The 14,564-nt window shown below is 36.2% G+C and overlaps 1 protein-coding gene across 1 annotated transcript in view; it reads left to right on the forward strand.

Moving 5' to 3' along the window:
- The window catches only part of LOC136747587 (nesprin-1), a 183,822-nt gene that overhangs the window by 21,853 nt on the left and 147,405 nt on the right, over nt 1-14,564 (forward strand). The window contains exon 3 of the mRNA XM_066700533.1: nt 7,378-7,439. Within this exon, the coding sequence (XP_066556630.1) occupies nt 7,378-7,439 (62 nt within the window). The remainder of the gene's footprint in view (nt 1-7,377; nt 7,440-14,564) is intronic.

Below are 14,564 nucleotides of genomic sequence, written 5' to 3' on the forward strand. Positions count from 1 at the left end.
TTTGATTTTTCTTCAAGTTCAGCTAATTAACCGCTAGATGTCCCTGTTTCACCCTTGGCTGAAATTAAACAAAACGAGCACTGTGCCATGCTTTTAAATAACAACATTGCTTTACATTATATCAAATACAGAGCATCCAAAGTCCTAATTTGTTTGAAAAAAGTAAGTCATTCATGTTTTTTCAAAAAAATTAGAGCTGTGCATATAAAGTAATGGTTAGTCGCCAGGTTGATTCAAAATAAAGATAACTGTGTTAGAGAGGGCATATGAAAAGTTATTATTAACCTGTATTAGTCTAATTTGCTCCTGATTACAAAAGTTTTATGGAAAGATTGCTCAAAAAAGGACCATATTGTTAGTTTTTTCTTTTTCTCTTTCTCTTCAAACCTCAGTACAATGTCTAGCCAGTGAATATCCCTATTGGCTTTCTGGCAGGTAGATTAGAAACTGTGTGCTCTCTGGCTTTAGGCCTGCTCCTATACAGAAGGGGTGATCTAACATATCTATCTCCCTGCTGACTCTCTACAATGTCAAGGATTTTCAATGAAGCTTTTCTGCATCTAAACTATAGTCGGCTAGTTGCCAGTGGCTTCTCATTTCTCTCTGTGCCCCCAGCAACGTATTGCGTGCAGAGGAGATCAAAGATTAAAGATCAAATAAATAGCTACACGTGGGGTTCTCTTCCTTTTCTGTTCATTAAGTTTAGCTTTTGTGATTTTTAATATAGTGTTCTGGGTTTTTCATTCGCTGCCTCTCTGTTTACATTTCTTCAAATGTTTTGGAATTTGAATTCTTCCCTCAGTATATGATGGTCACAATGCTCCTTTATTAATCGATCTTTTCTACACAGAATCGCATCCTGGGGGCTGGCTTACAATTATATTTTTGCAGAATTCAATTAAAAATGTGAAGCAATTAAAATGTTGAATGCGATAAGATGATGCTTGCCTGTAGTTCACACGCAGGGTTAGGTCATTGCAGGTTTTTTCCACAGTGCAGCAAGCATGCATTCAGAGTAACATAAACATGCAACTTGGTGCACTTGCACTGCCTACATATTTCAGTGTGAGTGCTGACATGTTTAGGCAGTGGAAGGCAATAAATATATTCCAGACAAAACGTAGAAAAATACTATTTATAAACAGAGCCTGTGGTTTAACACAGTATTTAAATACCTTTCTCTATGTTCAGTGCCACACAGCACTAGTCCACCTGAGCCTAAATTGCACCCTGTGTAACGTTTTTTTAATTAGATCTGTGAGCAGCTGTCTGCCCCTAACTCAGTTTTTAGGACTATTTATGGCTAGAAATTCAGAACCTACAAAACTGTTCAGTCTGTCTTCAACTTGTTTAATGTCTTCTGGGAATCTTCTCTAACTGTAGCTGTCTAAACTCTGAACAAGCTACCACATAGACAGACCCTGTACAGATTTTAAAATCAAATACTTTTTTTAACCCTTTCCACATCTGGATACAAAGATTAGTTTTGAGAAGCTCTGTGCTAGACGATGCACTGTACTGTGGGGTAGGACACTACCACACGTGTAACACACCACTTATATGTCCTCAATATTGACTTTGTCAGGTATGCATCTCCATATAATCATGAGGGCAAATCATATAAGTGAACACTTGTAATTATATTTTGGGACACCTCAGCTAAATCCATTACCTAGTTTTAATTTTGTTTAACAGCTTGAAAGTAACTGCAGACTGATTCATTGCAGCTATTTCTCGTGTCTTTTAGAATGCACAAAAAATGTATTTGCTTAATTTTAGCTCAGCAAAGACCTTGGACTGTAATGTACATCATCATTATCAATTCTGAAGAGATAGGTATTGTTGTGTTCAGGGAAACAGCTGTCAGCGCAGTATTTCTGTAAGTCTTTTTTCTTATTGCTGGACGCCCGTGTTCAAATATACTAATGTGTGCCAGCTAGCAAGGATTTATGTTCTCAGCTGTCCTTCATATGCTACTTAAGTCAAAATACATCAATGTCTAACTTCATACATTTCTTGTAGCAAAGTTTACCTTTAAAATATTTTCAAATGTGAGAGAATAAAATACCTGTTTCTCCTTATCATTGTAAATGTTAATTTGGAAGAATTTTTGTTTCTGAGAGCAAAACTGGAAGAAAATAGTTGCATGTGCTCTTGTAAAATTTGCAGTGGGTTTTTCCCCCTCTCTGGATCTCTTATTTATCATGTTTGGCATCAGGTGTCTTTCTGTGTATCAGCAAATGCACAAATGAATGGTTTGTATTACATGTCTAATACAGTGAAGGTGTGCTATATTCATAAGTACACAACAAAAACAATGACATCATAGAAATAATGCACAATTATTTCTGTATTTGATTTTGTAAGCATCATTATATGAGGGTTTGTATGTGCTCCATTGTAGTAGCATTGCAGGCTGTTTTAATATCCTTACACAGTAATCTGAACATATGAGCTGTGTTTTTCTGTAGGAGGTTCCTTTTAATGTCCTGGTGAGATCAATTAGGACTTACCTAAGGTAGCTGGGCTTTCCCAGAATGTCTTGGCAAACTCACAACCCTGTCCCTGTAGGATCGCTCAGCTGCTTCCGGCATACGCTCAGAGCTGGTCATTACCATTTCAGTTGTTTATTATCTTGATGCCTTTATCCAAAGCGTCTTACAAGGGTTATGATAAAACGGGCAAGCTGCGCCAAGTCAGGATTTGTGGTTGCCTGTAATCACGCTTTACAGATAAGTCTTTCAAGTGTGATCGATTGGCTCCATTTCATTGTGACGTTTCCAGGTTGTTTAAACTGAGTGTGCATACACAGATGGAAAGCTTCAATCCATTCTTTCTGGGCAACATGTAAGAGTCTTATTTCAGTAACCAAGTGTCCAGAATATGTGGTGTGTAGTATTACAAAAGAAGGTCACTGATCAGTTGTCTTGAATCCACGCTGAACTTGGCAAGTTACTTTTGGCCCCTCATTCTTGCTATTCCACTCAAACTGGGACAAGTACCATTTTAATATTGGGTTATAATATCTTTCCCACTTTTCATCATAAATAGTTTTTTGAGAACATTTGCAATTGCAGATGATTTTATCCTTGAGTACATTCCTAGTGTGGAATTGGTGATTTTCACTTGACTCAGCTCTATGCCATAATGCCCGTATCAACACAGACCCCTGACATGCACTGCAGTTTACAGACTACCCTTGCCCAGTCAAGCCCACTCAACCCTGGCAGTGCTTGACCAATTGTGTGCCACCACATGAGAGAACCAGTGCTTTATGGTCTGTAGGTCACAACTATGCTCTAAGCAAAGGCTTTTTGAGCCAACTATTGTGTGTTTTTTTTTCAACAGTAAAACACTGAAAAGGTCCATAACTGACCATGTACACAGCAATTTCAATATCAGGTGCAAAGATGTATTAAAGCATTATTTTTCACAGATATCAATTATTTTAATGAATTGAGTTGGATCATGTATAAAGATATGTTGCAAGTTCAATTCATCTGTAAGACGTGTGACCAGTTTATTAAGTGCTGCCTTTTTGAGCTGTTGGCGTTGCTGCTAAGTGAAGACAAAGAAATGGGAACAAAAAGCTGATTGAGATTAAATGCTGAAGTATGCTAGAAGTGGGTGAGGACAGGCTGAATTCTGTCTGTTTCTGAAGTGGATTTGAACAGTTACTTACAGGAAGCCTGTTGTTTGTGACAGATTTGGGTCGCAGATTTGAGAACTCAATGTGTGAAGGTAGAATAACCTTGGGATCATTAGTGTAAAGTGCTTAATGAATTTCAACACTGCTTTTGAATACAAGCAGTGTAAACCTTTTGTGAAGTCTTAAGATACAGTATCAATCTAAATGCAGAGCTATAACTAATGCAGAAGCATTAGGTAACACTTAAAAAGTAAATACATAGATTATCATATTTATAAATAAATATATTATATTCAGTTTAAATTAAACATCTTTCACAGTCAAACCAAAACAAATTAGATATAAAACCAAGTGTACCCATGCAGGCTCAAAGGGAGAGGTGCTGTAGTTACTCCACTGATCCAAAGTGACTGCCGTGTCTGATTAGACAGAAGATGAACATAAGAGGAATCCTGTGAAATGAGAGTCATGTGAGCCTCTGTAAACCAGCACCCAGTGACAGATATTCAAACAGGCCAGTGCTCTAGCAGAGCCCCTGGGGCCTGAAGACAGTGGCAGTATGAGAATAATGGGCAAAGAACATCGTAACCACATCTAAAGTGACTGATGGATTATCTTTGGTTTGACATAAGAGAACAAACATATTTATGTCAAACAGAAGAAAATTTGAAAGCATCATGTGGTTAAAGAATTGGCTGTCTATTGTCATAGAAATAAATACCATTTTCTGATGGTTGATTGGAGTTTTCCTTAGACACTGTCAGCATTGTACAATTGTTGTGTCTAGACGAGTGGATGCAATCATCTGCTCAAAAACAAAACAAGAGGTTTAGCCTATTTACACTGCTGCCTTTGTAGACTGATTAATCCTGCCTCACCATGCAAGCCTTGACATTTGATTTCTTCTCCATTGTCTCAGTTCATAAGCAGAAAATTAGTCAAATATTTCATACAATTTAATGAGACGGTATTTCACAATTGTGAAGTAGTTTCTGCTTGCTGATGTTGCTTTTCTAATAACGTGAGATTGCTGGGGCCTATGAGACGTGACGAAATCTCATGGCGATAACAGTGAAGAGGGATATTTGCAATGCGATCAGTAAGCAGCCACTTCACCTTTTAAATGTAATTTCATAGAGGACAGCTGTTATGTTGGGAAATTATTTTTATGTAAGGAAATTCAACTTTACAATGTGATCTGAACACAAGTGAGTACAAACATATAGTGTAGACCAAAATATACACCTTGCAAAGCTTCCTTGTTTATCCATAGCAGATTATAGCATATTATCTGTGAAAGGATAAAGGAGTCTGTTATTTGGGAATTCCAGTTCTCTCTGATAATCCTGCTCATGAATATAGTAGTGCGCTGTCTGTCTAGGTCTGCCCCAGCTCTCAAAAACAGGATAATGCTTCCAGAGGTCTGACATCACAGGCTGCCACATGCTGATTGGCCAGGCTTTGGGAAATAGATAATTTCACCAGCTAAGAGGGATGCTAGCAGTCAGAGCAGTGGGGCTGTTCAGCACAGCACAACTGGAAATCTCTTGCAGGGGGTAAAAATTGACAGGCAAAAAAGGGAGAGTTTTGGAAGGCAAGTTAGATCTGTCTGCATATAATTCTGCTGCTGAAAAAGGAGACATCTTTACTGCAGTTTCAGTAGCTGTGCTGTATCTTCAGTGGGAAACCAGGCTAACACGTTTGTTTTGCTTCCTGAAGAAGACCCCCCCCACCCCCCTTATTTCATATTTTTTGCTGTGGATGTCAGATTCACACACACATGAAGGACAAATCTTTCCTGGAAGTTAGCAGTGCACAAAATGGCACGATATAAGGATATTCCTGGCAAAAAGGTTACATCTCTCAATTTGGTGACAGGATTTTTTCAGTATCTGCGTGGTAAGTAGGGCAGCTTTCAGCATCACAGCCTGACCCCCTTGGGGATTTTGTGCATGCATTGACAATTCAGGAGTCTTGATAAGCATTGCTTATATATGCATGATAAAAATGGAAGTGCAGCCAGTGCAGAACATAGGTGTGTGTGTTTATTTTTCCTTTGCTGTCAGACTCATTATTATGCAAATGCTTCCTAGTGCTTATACCTTTTTTTACCCTGATGTTGTAGAGGCTGTCTAGAATTAATCTGATTAATGGCTATGGAGAGTGATTTTAGATGTCATTTTGGCTGGGGGAAAAATGGCTACAGTGGTCTTTCGTTGCTGAGGGGTCTTTTACCTTTAGTCGTCATCTGCACAAGGTCTTCTCTCAAAGTCACCTCCTGTGTGTCACCAGAGTGTGAGCAGAGCTTAGGAGCAGAAGCAAAGAGTCGTATTTCTTTGGGACAGGCAGCATGGTTTTGACATTAATGTGGATTTCCATCACCCCCCTGTAAAAAATCACCATTTTAATTAGTAAAATCAAGAAATGTAATGCATATATAAGTGCACTCATACATTATGTATGAACATATGTGCTGACCTCCATTACTCTATACATATAAACAGGCTTCAGTGTGATCAATTGCAAATAATCCATATCAAAATAGGTGAAATTAAATCTTCTTCTTCTTAGGCTATTTTTATTGCAGAAGACTTGTTTTGTTTGACAGCGTTATTTTAGACAAATTGTGACAAGTTTTTTCCTGGAGTTCTTTTCTGTAATGCAGATTAGGATATTTTGGTTCCTTCCAGATTTATTCTGAAGGTATTAACCGAGAGTAAAGATATTAGTATAATGAATGGCAATGAAATGCATGGCACTGCTTCCAAAGAAAAACTAAAGCTAAATATCGCGATATAATGGTATTATAGTATTGCTGATTTAAACAAATGGTTTTAAGAAAATAAAACCCCATTTTGTGATAACAGTCTATACCAGTAAAATTACAGTAATATAATTTTAAAATAAAATTATTTGTTTTTTATTCATTTTTTTTAAATAGTCAAGTGATAAAATGGAGGGTTAGGAGAAATTTGTAACAGAAAACATGCTTTTTAAAACTGTTGATAATAAAGATTTAAAGGACAGTAAACTGGAGTCTTGTGACCGGTGCGTAGGAGACAGTAGCCCTAATTGAATCTTTTCTTGATAAACAAAATATGAATCCAGCAGACCTTCAAAAGCATGCCTTGAATAAAGCATGAATAAATCCTAGTTTATGCTTGATAATTAATCTATTTCATATTAGATCATTAACTGTTAAGACCTAATATTTACAATAGCACATTTGTTTAAAAATAAATTAATCCTTAATTAGTCTCGATTCTGTAATGATGTTCCTGAAAGTGTGTTTGAAAGAAATATCACTTAACATTGAATTCTTTTAATTATTTCCTCAACTTAAAATGGTGACACATTTCAGTATTTTGAAACATCTGAAACTGTTCAGGTCAAGCAATTGCCATGTCTGTCTCTGGTTGCTAAGAGAAGAATCATAAACACTTTGAATAACATTATCAAAGAAATATAAATAGACCCGTTTCTGACTGCTGTCTTCCTCTGTCAAATAATTAATGGAGATCTACAAAAGGATAAGAGATGTATTATTCAATAGCAGGAAAGTAAAAGTCAGGGAAAGTGTCTGAATATCCAGTTGCTACATGCCCTTTGCTTGTCTAAAAGGAAGTATATTTATACCTTTAGTTATACATAAAGTAATGCACTTTCTGAGCTAGATTTTCCATCTGTAAAACAAAAGCATGACCATGTTTTGTTGTGTTTTTTCATAGATGAACAAGAGTCAGTACAGAAAAGGACATTCACAAAATGGATCAATTCCCATTTGGCAAAGGTAAGGAGAACATTATGTATTTATTATATCAAATAACAAATGTTTGGCTTTCAAATTTATTTCAGAATACAAATGACTTGGACATCGTTTTGTATTCGTGTATTTATTTTTAGTGAGCTGGCACTTTATTTTGAAGATAAGATGCTTCTCCTTCATAATGCTGCACACAACAAATGTGTAATCCATTCTGTAGTTATTTGGAATCTGTCAATATGAAATAAGCGATATATGCATATTTATTTTCCGATAGCTGTTGACTTGGCTCAGAACCTCTGTGATTGGATGGGATTGGAATATATTGACCTCACTGAGTTGTGGCCATGACTGTGTGCCTGTGGTTGTGGGTGTTATCAGAGTGTGAGAGGAAATGAACAGCATCACAATCCAGTGGTGATTCCATATATGTTATAGTCGTGTGTTTACAGGAGATCAAGAAAAATAATGCATTTAAAATCTGGTTTCTTAAAAAGGAAACTTTTCAGTGGTTAAGCGATGGACCTGTTAAACACCTGATCCAAGGCTTTCTGAGAAATCTCTTTTGGAATAAGATACATGATTTTTGTAATCAGAACATAGATTATTAACTGTCATTCTCAAACACGTGTGTGCCTTCATAATGTAGAAGTCTCTGCCATTCATTTGCACCCCACTGTTGTCTAAATTTATTTTCCCAACTACAATTGTTCCCCTGGAAAATTTGAAAGGGTTACATTGGAATTCATAATTGAGGAACATGTACAGCAATGAAAATGAACAAGAAAGATGAAAACAATGTTCACATCTGACTGTTTTCATTGCTGTCCCTGATGGCTGTTGATCTGGTCATCAGGCTAAGACTAAAACTGGTAAAACATAATCATCTCTGAAGATCACACGATTAAGTATGATTCTATAGGGAGTTGTAATACCTATATAGCATTACAGGCTACTGTATACATTTGTTTTTGCTCCATGTATGCTGACACAGATTCACTGTCCCTCAAGCAGAAGTGATATTTTTGTAATAAACAACCCCTGAGCATGAACAGTGAATGCATTGTGCATTTGGCATTATTTGCAGTGGTCTGTATGATTGCTAATGACAGGGCTAATGGATATGTTTAAGATAGTTATGTCATTATATGTGATCTTCTTTAGTAAAGCCTAATTTAGCATGGCACAGACAACATATAATAATAACAGCAATACTAATAATATACTTCTCTTGATTTATTCATGATAGTTTCATGAAAGCTTTTCTGTTAAGGGATCAAAACATGCTCTTCCAAGCTCCTCTCTTGCATCCATTGTAACTCTGGATTTGTAGTCCGTTACGATAATATCGGCTCTTGTATATACATTTGTTGATCATTCTGCAACATGATGGTTCTAATAATAACCAATTAAATTATATCCTAATAAAATTATCCCTAAAACTGCACTGCACAATTCAACATACTTTCCAATATGACCATGTATGTCTGTATCAGAATCGGTAACTTTACGGTTTTGGGGATGGGATGATTATGATACTATGGGCCACATTCATATATCTTTAATATCGTGTTAAGTTTAAGTTTATCACTCCTAAGCCTGCATTTTTCAATATGAAAGTTATGATTTTAGAATGTATCTTTCAAATAAACATACATCAATGTGTTGTAATGTTTGATATTGTGCAATAGTACACTGAACAGTATTATAAGGAAACTACAAATACAGCTCTGAAAAAAATTAAGAGACCACTGCAACTTTTTCTTAATTCAGCATCTCTACATGTATGGCAGCCATTCCATTCCATTCATATTTTTATTTGGAATTTGGGAGAAATGTTGTCAGTAGTTTAGAGAATAAAGCAAAAATGTTCATTTTACCCAAACACATACCTATAAATAGTAAAACCAGAAAAACTGATAATTTTGCAGTGGTCTCTTAATTTTTTCCAGAACTGTAGGAAGATACTTATACATACTGTGAAATGGAAAGAAAGCCAGCACAGAGATGCTTATGTAATTGTGTCATCAGTCGTGACTCCTGATGGGTGAAACTGAAATGTGATTTCCTCTGAACCCTGGCCTTCTGTTTGAGGTTGTGCTCCCAAACTGACAGGGGGACGGAATGGTTATAGTCTCCCGTAGAAACCTTCTCAACCAAAAGAGCTCTAAAACAGTGTCACTGTCACCCTCCACCCCTTCCACTGAGCACTTTTCATTTTCTGTGAGGAGCACACTGAGGGACATACTGTAAAGTGAATGATATTTTGGGGTCACTTTAGGTGTGCATTGGGCAGGAAAAAGGCTAATCTGTGCAGATGGAGAACAGAAGGAGCAGAGACAGTTCCCTGTGTGAGCACCACCTTACTGAAGAACATTGACGCACTGCTCAGCAAGCAGAACCGCAGGGAGAGGCGTTTCAGGAGTGATGGAGACACATGTACTGTTGAGGTTCAGCCAAATAATATTGTATTAAACATCCCAGATAATAATGATACTAATGATAATGTTCATTAACAGAACTCAATAATTCTAACCCTAACCACGTGTACTGAATCCAAAGGTCATTCTTCTTTTTGACAGCGTTGTACTTTAATTGTGTCAGAATTAGCCAGTCATGAGACTATTAGTGTCAGTCTTGAATTGGCTAGTATTTTAAATCAGGTTATCTGAAGCCTGTGTTCGCACACTGGGAAGAACAGTCCCAATGTTGCCTATGAAATTTCCAATTCATTTCCTGAAAGTACTAAATGTTACAATCACTTTATTCAATTAACTATGCAAATATCATCTCAAAGTGTTTCTCGTACTAAACAACAGAACCTACATGCATTCTTATTTTCTATGAAATCGGCAATATGTACAGCACAAAATAGTAAAGGCGTTAATTATTATTTATTGGGCATTGCTTATTGATGTCCCCAGATCTTTCTTATTAAACAGGCAATGGGTTTTACTTGTTTGAACACATCCCAAGAACTAAAACTTCCACCCTTCTTGGTGAAGTAAAAAAAAAAAAAATGCAACAGTTGATGTGTTTTTTCAAAGTATATCTAACCTTTGGTATTGAAATTCCTTGCAATGCTTTCATTTTGTCTTTCCTCTTTTTCGTAAAAAGGAGATGCGTTGTTGGACTTAACAGCTGGACATGCTGGCCACAATGAGAAATGCATGGGACTCCAATGAATGGTTTATTACAGTAAAAATCTATAATTTGCTACAAAACCTCTAGAAAGTTGCTATGACAAATGAACATCTGCCATATTCAATTTACCATTTTATAAAGACAGTTTCCTGTGTTGACAGAAGCTGTTTAAAGACCCTTTTCAATGCTCTTGCTTAATTTTTGATGCACTAAGCATATTGCAGTCAACATGCTGTAGACGTGCATTGCAGGGATCTTGGACTTAATATATGTATTTTAACTATCTGGACCTTTGCCAGACTGCCTCCGCTTCATCACCTCTGAAGTGCCTCCAATGAGAACGAGAGCCGGCACAGCTCCACAAGCACTTGAGAAACTGCTAATTGATCATGGCTTCAGTGTGCTTGGGCCTGGGTGTGGAAGCTTCCGAGACATCATTCAAAATAACACAAATAGTTTTGTTATACAGTGACACGCGTCTTAGTACAGTTTCTACGTATATACTTTCCTTCATAACATACAAAATATTGGATAATAAAAAGAGCACAGAAGTCTTGTTTTCAAGCGATACAAATGTCTTCACTGACCAAAAGACACTATTGTTTGTTTACTTTATATCAGAATACAATCTGATTCTGTTTTTTTCTGTTGTAAGCTTGCTTAGTGTTTGTAAGGATTGTATGGCACCCTGTTTTCTTCTGCAAGATGCTATTTTAAGAAGTAATGATGCTCTGGGTCCAAGGCTGTTTGGACAGTCATTAAAAGTAAAGTGAGGCATCCCTTCTTTTTAATAACTTCCTTTGAGTGCTAGTGGCAATTAATTTTCCTGGGCCTGAAGACTAAGATATTAATTGAGTATTTCAGTGTGTTGATTATACTTTTTTCTTTTTTTTTTCCGCTTTTCTAAAGCACGTAGAAATTGCCAGAAGTATTTTAAATATGAATATAGTCAGGAAAAAACAACAATGTTGAACGCCTACTAATAGTTGAAATGACAATCATCATCAGTACAGTGCTAAGTCACACTATTAACATTGTATTAGTGCGCAGATTATTGTTACCCTTAGAATGACAGCCAAATATGTCCATTCATCATTTTGACTACAGTATCTTCTCCTAATCACCCACTCCACAGCAATGCTTCTCCTGGCTTTAATTGGGGATATTTTTTCAGCCATGTTAAAGGCTAACAATTTGATTAGTTCTTCTACAGCAGAACTGCATGGAGGCTGTGAGGCAGAAAATTAAATTGAAGGCAAGATCTGGAAGAAATAACCCCTGGGTGTATAAATAGCTGTAATAAACTCATTAAATAGCCTGGCAGAGATCAAGCTTAACCTGGCATAAAAGAACCGTTCATGACGTGTAAATACCATGGTTATTTGTTGTCTTTTTAATGAAGACCTGTTGCCATTCTAGGTTTTTATATACATAAAGTAAAAAGTAGCCTGCTACTGAGTAACATACAATAAAATCAATTGCAGAGGATTGTATCAAGTCAGTTACTTGCTTTTTGCCCTTCTTGGTAGTGATGAGGAATTTGAATTAACAGTCATATGCTGCAACAAGAAATATGTACAGCCGTTTCAATTCACTCTGTTTCTTAGCTCAAGTTGTTGAAAACTGATAGTGAACTCGATTTATGGTGCATTGGGGTCCCCAGTGATTCAGTTATGATTCAGTTTTCATCAGAGTGTGTTTTAATCACCCTTGGGGGCTTTTTATGCAATTGACTGGTTAAGACTTTTCTGTGCTCATTAGCTGTCTTAGGAGGGCATTTGCAGGAATTTAACAAATGTACCCTAGGTTCTATCTGCCAGGTCCCAGTTCTTATCCTCATAATATCTGCCATAAAGTGCACACTCCAGTACTCAGTATTGATGAATTAGGAGAATGCTTCACAAGATATGTTCATCATCCAAAATCATGACCGTTTCACCTTTCAAATGATACATGGGTCTTTTCTTAAGGGATCTATTTATTAGGATTTAATGCCCTTCATAGTGTAAATTAATAGAGAGTTTACAGGATAATTTTGCAATTTTTAAAAAATAAAAAACTATTTGGTGAGCAACAAGATTTATTTTTAAAGCCAAGGACATTGAGCAAGTACTACTGAGATGAAACCACTTCACAGTCTACATCGAGATTAAGTCAGAGGACACTGCAAGTGAGATGAGAAGCTCACCGTGAATTTTAAGACTGCTGCCTTATGGTGATAATAATATGGGGGTAATAATATTCTCAGAGTGAATCAAAATTCAAGAGCTCATTTGTACTAAAAGAGCAAAACAAATGATGCCTCGTTTCCATAGTCTGTTATATAGGCCTGTATTGAGTGTGCATTCATATCCCTGTATAGATGACTGTGTTTTGAATACTCCACTGTTTTGAATGTTTAGTACGATATACATGTAAGATGGAAGTTGTGATCACTGGCAAAATGGTTCTGCATGGAAGCCAAGAGTCTGGTCCAGCAGCTGAAAACAAGAAACCTCAAACATGCATTGTCATGTATGGGTTGCATTTGTTTCATTATCGCTGCACAAGTTGCACTTGTAATATAGTTGCATTGGAGAAAATTAACCTTTTATTTCAGTTGCTGTTATATTCTGTGGCATCATGTGTCTTTGATTAATCAGTTAATGTTTTTGCAACAAACTTAAAAATACATTTTACAGTCATTCGGACATCTGTTTTTAGCTAATTAAAGGAATATTCAGGACTGACATTTTTTGTTTTAATGCAGATTAAGCATACCTTTTGTAGATGCACCTTTACAAGTTTTATTAATGTAGTTATTCAAAAGTTACTAGTAACTAATTGAATGTAATCATTGTTCATAAAAAGACTTCATATGAAAGCATAACTTTATATTGGAAATGTTGAAACCTGTGATTTGACACAAACAATGCATTCTCATGACTTTTAGGAAGAGGTTCAATAGGTGAAGGACATTGAGTGATGTGGATGTTGTTTGGAAGGCTGTACTTAACAGTGACATTGTTTCCATTGGCTCTGTTTCTTGACTGTTGCCATGCACAATCTAGTTAAATAGATTTTTTTTTTACCTTAATGCTGAAGGACCCTTCTTTAAGCATGAATCTCCTTTCATCAAATTAACTTTGCCCCCAAGAGTTATTGATCTGCAGGCGCTAGATTTATTTCTAATCGTTAAATGGACCGAATGGCATGAACACGATATTTTGAGCTAATAGTAGAAATGAAACCATTTCTTATAAAATGTATGCTGTGAAAGCTTTTACTTTTCTTTATTCTAGGAGTTCTCTCCAGATAATATTTTGTTATGTTTCGTTGAAGCTTGTATTGTAGTTTTGAAGGTCTGCACTATTGCAAAAGTTTATATTTAGATATATCTTGCATATTGATTTCACTTCCCTGTGTAGAAAATAAAGAAACAAAACCTATTTAAATGCATAAAAATGGACATCCATCACTGAAGATATTGTGTATTGTCAGGATTGTAGATTTTACTCTAAAGATTGATTTAAATAGTTATGAATGATGCAAAGTTTGACGTTTAGCGTTTGATGTATGTACCAGAAAGCATGCTTTGATGAACACATGAGTCTCACATGCTTGTAGTGACATCAGTAATTTGTCTGACATTATTATACTCCCTTTTGAATGTCTGGCATGTGCACATTTTGTCACCATTAACAGCTTAACCATGGTGATTTCAGCTATGCAAAAGAGTGATTTATTTTTTGCAAAACAAAAACAAAAATATCATCAAATAAATACAGATTATATTCTGAGTGTGGTGGTGCTTTTTCATTAGTTTGCCCACATTTTAAAACCTGCTGAGTTTTACTTTTCAAGATATTGGCTGCTTGACTTCAGCCTGACCTCACTGTGCCTTCGACTGTGTTCATACTGGTGAATTGATGTTTACTTGTGAGAAAATCCATTTCATTTTGAAGCACAAATACAATATTCAGATGGTATTAATTTAGCCAAAGTTATTTTTATCAACACCACCAGGGT

Source organism: Amia ocellicauda, chromosome 1 (assembly GCF_036373705.1).
Source record: "Amia ocellicauda isolate fAmiCal2 chromosome 1, fAmiCal2.hap1, whole genome shotgun sequence".
NCBI lineage: Eukaryota > Metazoa > Chordata > Actinopteri > Amiiformes > Amiidae > Amia > Amia ocellicauda.